This window comes from Choristoneura fumiferana, chromosome 30 (assembly GCF_025370935.1).
Source record: "Choristoneura fumiferana chromosome 30, NRCan_CFum_1, whole genome shotgun sequence".
NCBI lineage: Eukaryota > Metazoa > Arthropoda > Insecta > Lepidoptera > Tortricidae > Choristoneura > Choristoneura fumiferana.
The window spans coordinates 2,937,999-2,949,682 of NC_133501.1; the positions used below are offsets into that span (position 1 = coordinate 2,937,999).

Genomic DNA, 11,684 nt, shown 5'->3' on the forward strand with positions numbered 1-11,684 from the left:
GGGTGCAAGCGCGCATAATAACCATGCATGAATAATTTTAAACTAATTTATAAGAGTGTTCAATCGATTTTCTTTCATGCACTACTGTTCTCGCTGTAGTGAGCTGTAAAATGATGTGCTCGGCTGTAAAGTTGTTTCGCATCTCGTGCTTGAAACCTCGGCTTCGCTCATGATTCATGTTTTGAACCCCTCGCTTCACTCGTGGTTCAATCCAATAGTCTCTCGCTTGCTCGGGGTTCAGTATAAGTACTCGCACCAAACAGTAATTTTTCCACCCTAGCATAAAAAAAACTATTTTTGCTCTAGTGCATAGCTTAAAATCATCGTCTAAGACTAAGGAAAAGAAATCAAAAATCTGTTTGCAATCTTTATTTTTTTTGCGCTAATTTTAATGTTTTAAAACTAGAGGCTATTAGCGCAAATGTTTATTTCGTTTGTAGTTTGATTTAGGTTAATATTTTATTCAACATCTAGTCCGCTGCAGCGTGTTTCTCACGCATGTTTCCATATTAATTTCATCAAAGAAAACGCTATGGTCAATAGTATTTACTGTGATCATAAAATCAGAGCAGACAACATCCGCCGGCAACTTAGAGCCTTTTCCCTCCGACAGGCGTTATGGTCAATTCGTTGATCTGAAACAAAAAGTGTTCCTTTCTGCTTAAGTGCCTAAAACACCCACAAAAACTACCGACGCTGTGACAGCCGAAGACACGAAAAGTGGCATCGATTAAGTAAGAAGAGAATGCGCGCGCTAACATTTCTGTTCCTTCTATTTTAGTTCCGTGTTTGTGATTTTGTGATATTTTTTTATAGTCTTGCTTTTGAATGACTTTTTGCCAAGTAGGTATAAAAAGTGTCATAAAAAGTTTTTTTAATTCGATTTGTTGACTGTACTTGCATTGTCATCCAAAGTACCTACATTTCGTACCAAATTTCAAGTTGATGCCATTACTTGTTGCGGAGTTTCGTTCTGCGGAGACGTCGGTAGGTACTTACTGGACTACCAGGATGTCTCTAGGTAGGTAGGTTAGACAAATTATTGTTTTTGTCACTATATCCATATAATTATGCCAAATTTCAAGTCAATTTAACTACTGGAATTGGGTCAAATTTAACTTGCAAGATTTTACCCGTTTATTATGCTGTGGACCAAGTGATAAATGGTCATTTTTCGTAATGCCCGGGCATTATGAAAAATTACCCAATATGAGATAGCAACTACTATACTTACAGAATAAATGTTGTGTATGTGGGTGTGTGTGTGTGTGGGTACTTGCAGAATAAATGTTGTGATTTGATTTTGGTTTTTGCTCACATTGACGTGGGCGTGTCGAGACAGCATACAGCACGGCATCAGCCACGTCTTCAGGAGTCAGCGCCGGCACCGGCAGCGGCCGCGGCGCTCCTGGCGCCACCAGCTCGGTGTCAACCAGCCAGGGATATGCTCTGGAAAATAACAAAACAGTTTTAATTAGGGATTGCCGAATATTCGTTTTATATTCGGTATTCGGCATATTCGGCAGATTTACCGAATATTTGTATTCGGCGAATATTCAGCTAAGTCACCATGTTCGGCAAAGTGGTACTCAACATTTTTACTGTATTGAGCCATGTATGAGAGTGTTAAATGTGTTATTTTTATGAGGTACACTGTGGCTTTATGTTATTGTTGAAACAATGTTTTTTTCCAATAACAGCAGTAAAAACCGGCCAAGGGTGTCGGACACGACCGGCATTACGAAATAGGAAGCATTATTTAAGTTCTCATATTATACCGAATAATTAATACGGTATATTCCTTGTTAGGAGGATTTATCGTATATTTTATACTATAGGGCTCATTTTCTTACGAAAAATACTAATATTTTCCATACTATATTTTCTAATTTTACGGAAATTTATATTGTAGGTAGGTATATTCTGACTTAATACTATTTAACTCTAAACTAGTTTTGCAACTTAGCCGTATAGTTTTCCGAAGTTGTATGTAGGTACTTTATACCTCCTGAACTTTTTCAAATTTTTCCACCCACCGGTTTAGATTTTGAGGGGGGGGCGCTCGATTTTAATGAAAATTTGCACTTTAAAGTTGAATATTTCGCAAACAAATCACTGAATCGAAAATCGTTTTAGAAACCAAATGGGTTTAAAAATATCCAACGACACCCACACTATAGGATTGGATGAGAAAAAAAATCACCCCACTTTACGTCTAAAAAAATATTATATGCAAAATTACAGCTTTTTAGCATTGATAGTCCCTGAGCAAAGTCGCGGACGGACAGACAGACAGACATGGCAAACTATAAGGGTTCCGTTTTAGCCATTTTGGCTGCGGAACCCTAAAAACGTCAAAAATCAAACTTGTTGTATGGGAGCCCTCTTTAATATTTATTTTATTTTAATTTACAAGGAGCGGAATTTTATAGCAAAAATCAAATGTCAAGAGGGATTGACCATTGTGTTTTATCGACTGTTGATGTTCAATTGTCATTTAGCACGATATGTTTTAGGTAATGAAATTATAACTGTAATGGGGGAGGCCTTTGTCCTGCAGAGTGACACTATAGGCTACCAAAAAAAAATAGACGTGTGTTTGTTACAATTTAAACATAAAACAGAAACTGAAATGTTAAACAGTGTAACCAAAGGAAAATATAGACAACAAAGAAATAACAATGTCAAGATATTAAAATTAAAACATATACAATCATAATTAGTCAAATAAACCGCCCGCGTCATACCTGGTGCAAAGGTGCCAATACACTCGCCGCCTTGCCGCGCTGAACCGCAATAGACAACCTTTGCACCAGAAACGATCCAGAGCGGGGGTCAAGACCAGTGTAACTGACGATAGACTAACCTTCATTCAAAATAACAGAATCGAAATCTATATCTGTACTAATTTATTATATTTTTTTCATCTTGTCTGTAGTAAAAAAGAATTGTCATTACTTTCTCCACATTGTCACCATTTAAACTAATAAGAGAAGTTTATTACTTTATCCATTTGTTAATCGTTTTTCTTTTACGATTAACCATTTTGGTTAACACGGGAACCTAATAAAATAATAATTATGAAAACTCAAGCAACATCAAATGTCAAATGTGACGTGACGTAATTTATTTTAATAAAGTAATGCTAGTGGCTTATCAAGAGGGTTAATGTTACTGAATAATGTTAAAATCAGCAACATGCGAAAATCAATAACTGGAATAGTCGATAAAACGCAATGGTCAATCCCTCGTGACATTTGATTTTTGCTATGAGAATTCCGCTCCTTGTTAATTTAATTATTTATTTTTAAATTGATTATACGAAAGTATATAAATAAATAATAACGAAATAATAATAAATAAATATCACGGGACAATTCACACCAATTGACCTAGTCCCAAAGTAAGCCTAGCAAAGCTTGTGTTATGGGTACTAAGCAACGGATAAATATAATTATACAGATAGATAGGTACATACTTAAATAAATATTAAACACCAAGACCCGAGAACAAACATTCGTATTTTTCATACAAATATCTGCTCCGACACTATACATATAAACTGATAAAACTAATTTATAAATTAGAATAGAGACTCGTGGACTCGTGGTGACAGCATAAACATTATTTATTAAATCAACACAACGGTTGCTACACGGACTGACATGAGTTATGGTTTTCTCAAAAGAAGAGGATTTAGTATAAACAACTAAATATTCTGTGAATACTTCAAGCGTCTACCTGTTGCCGTTATTATAATATCAATATAAGACAGACACACAGACTGACAGCGAAGTCTCAGTAATAGGGTACCGTTGGCACCTTTGGGTACGGGAACCTAAAAATCTAAAAAACTCTGACTTATTTTTATACGCACTAATCTTATACCACTGTTGCACATAGGCCCCCCATAGACCTCCGTTGCTTAGGTTAGAAGCGACCAACAATGGACGTCCAACGTACGGCTGATAACTTAACTTACCGTAACTTTAATTTTGCTGCCGAAGTCAGCCAACTCATTGTCAAGTGATGCGGATATGCCGGTGACGGCGTGCTTAGTGCCCGGGTACACGTTGAACGTCGGTTCAAACGGGATGTAGTGCCCTGCAATGCTGAAATAGTACATTGTGTCTTAAGGGTGGTAAATAAGGAATTACGAACGGGAGTCTATTAGAAGCCCGAAGTCGGAGACTGAGGGCTTTAATGAGTCAATGTTCGTAATTCTAGTACCGCCCGTGCGACATACAATGTTTTTCATCACATTTGCGAGTACAATTTAATATTTGTTAAAGAAAAAATATAATTCTTCCAAATATTAGCGATACCTTAGGCTGCGCTCTTGGTAGCGCCGCTCTCCCCCTCCACCTCCCGCAGCATGCGCCGCAGCGTGCGTGTGCATGTGGTCCTGCAGCAGCGCGCGCATGGCGCAGCAGTTTCAATACGGGCATTGACTCATTTACCGACCTTGGTCTTCATGACAAGAAAATTTGTACGCGCAATGACTCATTTACCGACCACGGGTTTCATGACAAGCACATTAAGGTCGAGGGTTTTATTTGGGGGGTTGCAACCAAGGTAGCCTGCATGTTACGACACTGTTTACGAGCAAGTGTGATAAAAAATACATAACAAGGGGTAAGTGACCAAGGAGACGAGATAAAAGAGCCGTTTCATCTTAGTTATATAGAGTCTTATCAATCACACTGACGATTTGTGAGCGAGTTGAAAGCGAAGCAACACTTTTGTCGTAAGCGCCCAACGACATGGCGGGGACTTATAACTGTGTTTAAAGCACCAAGAACACCATTATTGTACACTCTCGTACAATAATAATTAGGCTGATTGGGATACCGTTGCGCGCTCACGACGAAAGCGTTGCGGGCTCTTTCCCTTTCAACTCTCCACAAATCGCCAGTACGATAAGGCTCGTAGAAAACCGATTTTACAGCCAATCATCAATCTAAAACTGGCCATTATGAAAAAATTAAGTAATATTTTTCTAAGGATTTCTTATTTTGTATATACGGAATATTCCAAGTTTAGGTATATTTTATACCTTAGGCTGCTATTTACTCTTAAACTACTAATGTACCATTTACTCTTAACCGTTATAGTTTTCCTTCTATGTTTGATATATTTACTACCATCCTGAATTTTTTCAAATTTTTCCGCGGACGGACAGACAGACTGACAAACAGACATGTCGAAACTATAAGGGTTCCGTTTTTGCCATTTTGGCTACGGAACCCTAAAACATCCATCCATAGTTGAACAAAAAGGAACGGTTGAAAATAACTTGGGGCCTTCCCACGTCTATCGATAATTCGATATTCCGCGTCGAACGTTTCCATTTAGTTTGCATTCAGCAATTTGGAGATAATTTGACTAATAATGCTCGTTTGGACAAATGATTGAATATCCTGCATTCCGAAGCCGTAAGTCACTAAATGGCCTGCCATTAAGGTCAATCAATTGCTATAATTGACGGTTACTGCAATTAACTTCTAATTTTTAACCCCCGACGCAAAGGTAATTTTAAACCGCTATGTGTGTCGGTGTATGTGTCTGTCTGTGGCACCGTAGCTCTTAAACGGGTAGACCGATTTGAATGCGTTTTTTTTATTTCAAAGCAGGGTTTCTAGCAATGGTTATGTTTTATGAAAATCAGTTCAGCGGTTTTTGAGGTATTAAACTTTGAAGTGACAAAGTCGGGGGTATTCCAACTTTTGGTTGGTTAGGTTAGTTACCAACTACCTATTACGTTTGTTACTTTAAAATTGTCGCAAACTTGTTATAGGTTACAAGGTCAAGTTAAAGTCAAAATATCTTTGTTCAATTTAGGCCATAACAAGCACTTATGAATGTCAAAAAAAAGCTACCACCGATTCGGAAAAACCTCTGTTAAGAAGAATCCGGCAAGAAACTCAACTAGGTATATTTTTTTAAACAGATTTACAATATTATATATTATTAAATGATATGTATGTATACATCACAAGTCTTTAACACAACTTTATTTTTAACACAGTAGGTCCGCTATTTGAAGGGATCGCTAATGCGGATCGGAATTATTTCCAAATATCCATGTCCATGATATAATCATTAACTTTATAAGTAGGTAATACGCCTTAGATGTTTAGTTGGACGGTTCTGGCGGAAAATCAGCGCTGGTGGCGTTTAACGCCACAGCATAATGCTGTCACCGACCGTTTCGCTTTTGCGGGGACACACAAAATTGTGTTTTTTCATGTGCGTTTTCATGGTTTTTTTTGGCTTATTTGGGTGAAATTGCGTAAATTTTATTGTAATTGTATGTCTTCCGTATTAGTGAATAAATGTCTTTTTTCTTTCTATACTTACCTAGCTATGAATATTTTTTTATTTCCTTTTAGCACCGGGTTTGCCCACGCATTTTTCCCAGCAGAAGTCGTTGAACTTATGAATCTGAGCATGGAGCTGAGCTTTGTTATTTTTTTAGTTTAGTTATTAGATTAGGATGTAGCAAGAGATCAGAATCGGGAAGCAAAAGATAATTTAAATGGTACCAGAACACCTAGCGGAGGCATTGTGAACTAACCTTAGCTTTTATTTTTGAGGATGGTATCATGGTACACACCGAAATAGGTATAGGGTATAGGGGAGGTATAGGGGAGGTACCATAAAACGTTATCTGAGGGAGCTTTACTGGTACAAAGTTCAGCATCGGTAACCTTTTTGTACAATTCCCTCAATGTATTTACGGCTACGAATAAATAATATTTACGGTATACTTCGCCATAAACTGGTTCTTTCTTTCTTTTTATTTTCTTTTGTATTAAACAAAAAATGATGAAGACACGACCAGTTGAAATTCCGCATATAAAAATAAAAAGCATCTTTGTGATTTTATGTTTGATTTACGAAAGAAAAAATACGTGTTCAATATTTTTTGATAATTAACTGACGGACTACATAGAATACTAACTCCCTGTTTCACCACCCATTGATTAAATTTATTGGACGGATAAATGTGATTCCGTCTCTGTTTGTTTTGTTTGAATAGACGGTGACGGCATCACAAATTATCCGTCAAATAAAATTAATCAGTGCGTGGTGAAACAGCCCCTTAACATATTTTTTACCCAGCTTAGGAGACTGCCCAATTTGCAAATAAACGCTGACTTAATTTTGCTTGGTATGGCTTTTATTATTGTCATGTTCTTCGTTTCCTCTTTACCTTTAAGCCCTGGCAAGATGCTCTGCCCAACCGAACCATGTCGCTATATTCCGTAAACTTAATTTTGACAGTACAGCTCCGGCGATATTGTGGATGAACTCCCACCTTTTTCATGAAGCCGTGGCCTACCGGTTTGACCTATGGCTTTCTCAGGCAGAGGATCATGCATGAGTTCAAACCCGGGCTCACGATACCTCTTGAGTTAAATAACATTTGAAATTTACTATGAGCTTAACGGTGAAGGAAAACATCGTAGAAACCTGCACACACCGGAGAAAGAATTAAATGGCGTGTGTGAAGTTCCCAATCCGCACTGGGCAGGCTGCGCCTGTGCTGGTACGTATACAGGCTGAGATGATGATGATGATGATGATATCCATTTCCATCCAGAGAGCGCAGGGTGTCAAGAAGGCTTTGCCTGTGATGCGTGCAAGGGCCTCTGGAGACATGTCCCATGGGGGTTCGTTAAAAAAGCGCTGGTCTAAGTAGCAAGTGGTCTAAAAAGCAACTGGTCAAAACAAAAAACAGATTAGGTTAGAGTTGCGAGAAGTGTCTCAGCCACATGTAATAGGAGCTCCGCAAAGTGAATCTCCGTCGACTGTGGGTAATAGAATTACCGATGAACGGAGACTGACTACAGGGTACTTTTTAGACCACTTGCCACTTAGACCCTAACCCAGAGGTTTTCAACCGGTGTGCCGCGCGCGGCACAACACAGTGTGCCGCGCATACTTCCAGGTGTGAAGTGTATGTTTTATTAAAATCATGAATAGCCATTTTAATGAGAAAATAGTAGGAAAACAACTGACACGTGACGTGTGTGATTCGCGTTGTCAGGTTGTTATGGTAACTGAGCGGAAGGAATGGCCTGGCGGGTGGAATCCTCTACGCGCCAGTCCGACTCGAACTTGGCTATTTTTTTTACTGGTGTGCCGTGAAACTTTGATGAACGAAAAGTGTGCCGTTAAAACCAAAAGGTTGAAAACGCCTGCCCTAACCTGTTTATGTTGACGATATGGCCGTCGACGCGGCGCCGGCGCATGGAAGCCACGGCGTGGCGCGTGCACATCACCACACCTTTTACGTTGATGTCGATGGTCTTTAGCAAATCCTCCTCCTTTGTCTGCTGGGGACCTACATCTAAAACCAAAATGGGTTGTTTCAGTGTACGTACCATTTGTTCCACCCAGAAAGCCAAAAGTTATCTAGGGGGAACATATCTTCCGCGGAGAAAAAAGTTATGAGTGAAATTGTAACGTCCTTCTACGTACGTACTAACCGAGTTTACGGTGAGGTAAAGCATCGTGAGGAAACTGTGTGTATTGTGAAGTTCGCAAGCCGCACTGAGCGTCTTGACGCAATTATACTACTTCACCGGTAATAGTCCCTTGGTAGAAGACGCCGGCGTTGTTCACCAGGATGTCAACGCCGCCGAGCTGGGCGTCCACCCACGCGAACGCAGCCGCGACTTCATCGGGCTGCGACACGTCGCACGCACGCGCGACTATGCTGCCTGTGCCTTTGACTTGAGCCTGTAGTTTCTATTGAAACAAATGAAAGTTGATAAGCAAATGATCAAAATCATAACAACGATTATGTTTGGAAGTACGAATGGGCCGGCTCGACAGTTTTGCTACTGTGTTTCATACGGTGAGTGGGAGATCCGGAGGCCCAACTCCCCTCCCCTCTTTTACTCCCCCCCCTCCTCTTTAGGTTGGCAACGCACCCGCAGTCCTAATAATGCTGCAGGTGTCCATGAGAGGTGGTGATCGCTTACCATCAGGTGACCCACGTGCTCGGTTGCCAGCTATTTGATAAAAAAAAAGTTTTAGTAGCCTCTGATTATCCGTATAGTCGAACAATCTGAATCGTGTTCCAAACCAAAGAAATCATTGTGTTTTTGTAAGAAGAAACTTCGCTTTAAATAAAAATATCTTTGTAGGCAGTGGCGCTGCCTAGTCAGAATTCCCTCGTTGAATAACAGTGGCAATTCGCTGAAAGAGTAGCTGCCAGCCCTTTGGTCTCCAGTAGTGTCGACCAGGCGCTTTTCCATTTTTTTTATTAGTTTGTGTGCACCGGATATATTCACCACTGCAGTCTTGCTAATGTGTGTGTGTGTGTGTGTAGACGCACCTCGACCAGCTGTGGGCGCCTTGCCAGCCCCGCCACGCGCAGCCCCGCGGCGGCGAGGCGCACGCACGCCGCCGCGCCGATACCGGCGCTCGCGCCCGTCACCACTGCAGTCTTGCCGGCCCAACGCTCCATTTGCCCATTCACTTTCTAAACTTAATTACTTAACAGAAAAAAACAATCGCCGTTAAGCACTTGTAAACTGCTGTCCGCGACTACGTGTATTATTTATTGAGACAGGCGTTACTTTGGCATACTTATGAATAAACTATTTAATAAACAATTAGTTTTCTTACCCGCGTATTTACGCAACTTACGCGAGCTCTATTGTGACCTAGACAAGCGTGCTCTAAAAATAATTAATGTGGAGGTGGAGGAACTGCATGAACACACATTTAATGGCTAGACGTATATCGTAAAGTCGCGTGTGAGCAAAGTAATTGTTTATAATTTATTTTAGGTTTAGGCTAAACATTTTGGAACACTGTATGCGTACGCCAATTCACATGCATGGTGTGATGCCGTCTCTATTTGTTTTGTTCGAATAGACGGAGACGGCATCACATTTAATCGTCGGTTAACACTAATCAATGGATGGTGAAACAATCCCTAAGTAATTAAACCTAATTTTATTTAGAGTTTCATACATTTTGCCACTACTAAACTGAGCTTAATTATTATAACTATAAGACAGTAAACCAAAGTATGAAACTAAATAAACAAACAATAACGTCTTAAATAGGTACTGTAAATAAATAAACACTTTACTTGAATACAGAGCTGTGCTGACGATGAATGTGCACAAAACAACCGGTCGGGTGCGCTCGCGCTGGTAACTGGCCTTCGACAGCGGGCGCTGCAAACCTTGAGGCGTGATGGCATTGTGCCTACCAAACCAAAAAGGAATAAATGGGTCAAATTCTTTTCGTAATCATTTATGTCCCTCAAAACATGTGACAGAGTAGAGTTTCTTATATGGAACTATGACATTTTTAGGATTCCGTAGCCAAAATGGCAAAAACGGAACCCTTATAGTTTCGCCATATCTGTCTGTCTGTTCGTCCGTCCGCGGCTTTGCTCAGGGGCTATCAATGCTAGAAAGCTGTAATTTTGCACGAATATATAGGTATGTAAACTATGCCGACAAAATGGTACAATAAAAATGTTTTTTAGAGTACCTCCCATAGACGTACCTAAAGTGGGGGTGATTTTTTTTTCTCGTCCAACCTTGTAGTGTGGGGTATCGCAGGGTATCGTTGGATAGGTCTACGGATACGATTTTTCGATTCAGAGATCTGTTTGCAAAATATTCAACTTTAAAGTGCAAATTTTCGTTAAAATCGAGCGTCCCCCCCCCTCTAAAATCTAAACCGGTGGGTAGAAAAATTATAAAAAATTCAGGATGGTATATCAAACTTACAAGGTTAAGTTTTCTTGAGAATTATTATCAGTTTAAGAGTAAATAGCAACCTAAGGTATAAATAATAAATAATAATAATAAATATCACGGGACAATTCACACCAATTGACCTAGTCCCAAAGTAGGTAAACTTAGCAAAGCTTGTGTTATGGGTACTAAGCAAAGGATAAATATAATTATATGTATAGATAGATACATACTTAAATACATATTAAACACCCAAGACCCGAGAACAAACATTCGTATTTTTCATACAAATATCTGCCCCGACACGGGAATCGAACCCGGGACCTCAAGCTTCGTAGTCAGGTTCTCTAACCACTAGGCCATCTGGTCGTCAAAAATAAAATATACCTAAACTTGGAATATTCCATACAAAATACGAAATCCTTAGAAAAATATTACTTACTTTTTTGTAATGGCTACGGAACACTATTTAGGACGTGTCCGACACGCTTTTAGTCGGTTTTTTTTCTCTAGTTAGTTAAATACTCGTAGTACAGTCGAGCTCATAAACTTGTGAGCAAAAATTTGATCAAAAATATCTGAACACGCTTCTACGCCGTTAACAATAGAGTCGTGTTCAGATATTTTTAATTAAAATTTTGCTCACAAGTTTATGAACTCGACTGTGCCTAAGAAGACATTAATAATTTCGTGACAGAGTGGTCGGAAACAATGCAACGAAAATAATTGAGACCCATTATATTTATTTTCCTATTTTCCCAGCTCAATCTTTAATGAAGTTAACTGCACATAACAAAAAATTTAACCGACTACAAAAAACCATGAAAATATTTTTTTCACACCTCTCCTTCAGAAAAGTAACTTTTCCACCCTGACGAGAGGGAGCAAAGTGCAACTTTTCTGTTCAAGGGTTTTTCTAAGTGTTTTATTGCAAATGCACACCATTTTCTA

At 39.4% G+C, this 11,684-nt stretch overlaps 2 protein-coding genes and 1 long non-coding RNA gene across 4 annotated transcripts in view; all 3 read right to left on the bottom strand.

Annotated features, from left to right (window-relative positions):
* Nucleotides 1-11,684, bottom strand: part of Orp8 (Oxysterol-binding protein-related protein 8) — a 144,307-nt gene that overhangs the window by 70,002 nt on the left and 62,621 nt on the right. The gene's annotated exons all lie outside the window — the stretch shown is intronic.
* LOC141444561 (uncharacterized) lies at nucleotides 353-1,432 on the bottom strand. The gene is made up of 2 exons (XR_012453183.1): nucleotides 1,319-1,432; nucleotides 353-635 (listed from the first exon to the last, which is right to left on the bottom strand). It is a non-coding gene; the product is annotated as an uncharacterized lncRNA (long non-coding RNA).
* On the bottom strand, nucleotides 1,438-10,212 carry LOC141444412 (farnesol dehydrogenase-like; the record flags this gene model as incomplete). Its single annotated transcript, XM_074109964.1, has 6 exons — nucleotides 10,115-10,212; nucleotides 9,350-9,509; nucleotides 8,592-8,757; nucleotides 8,215-8,356; nucleotides 3,983-4,112; nucleotides 1,438-1,449 (listed from the first exon to the last, which is right to left on the bottom strand). Coding segments are annotated over exons 2-6 (582 nt in total), but the record flags the coding sequence as incomplete, so codon positions are not given.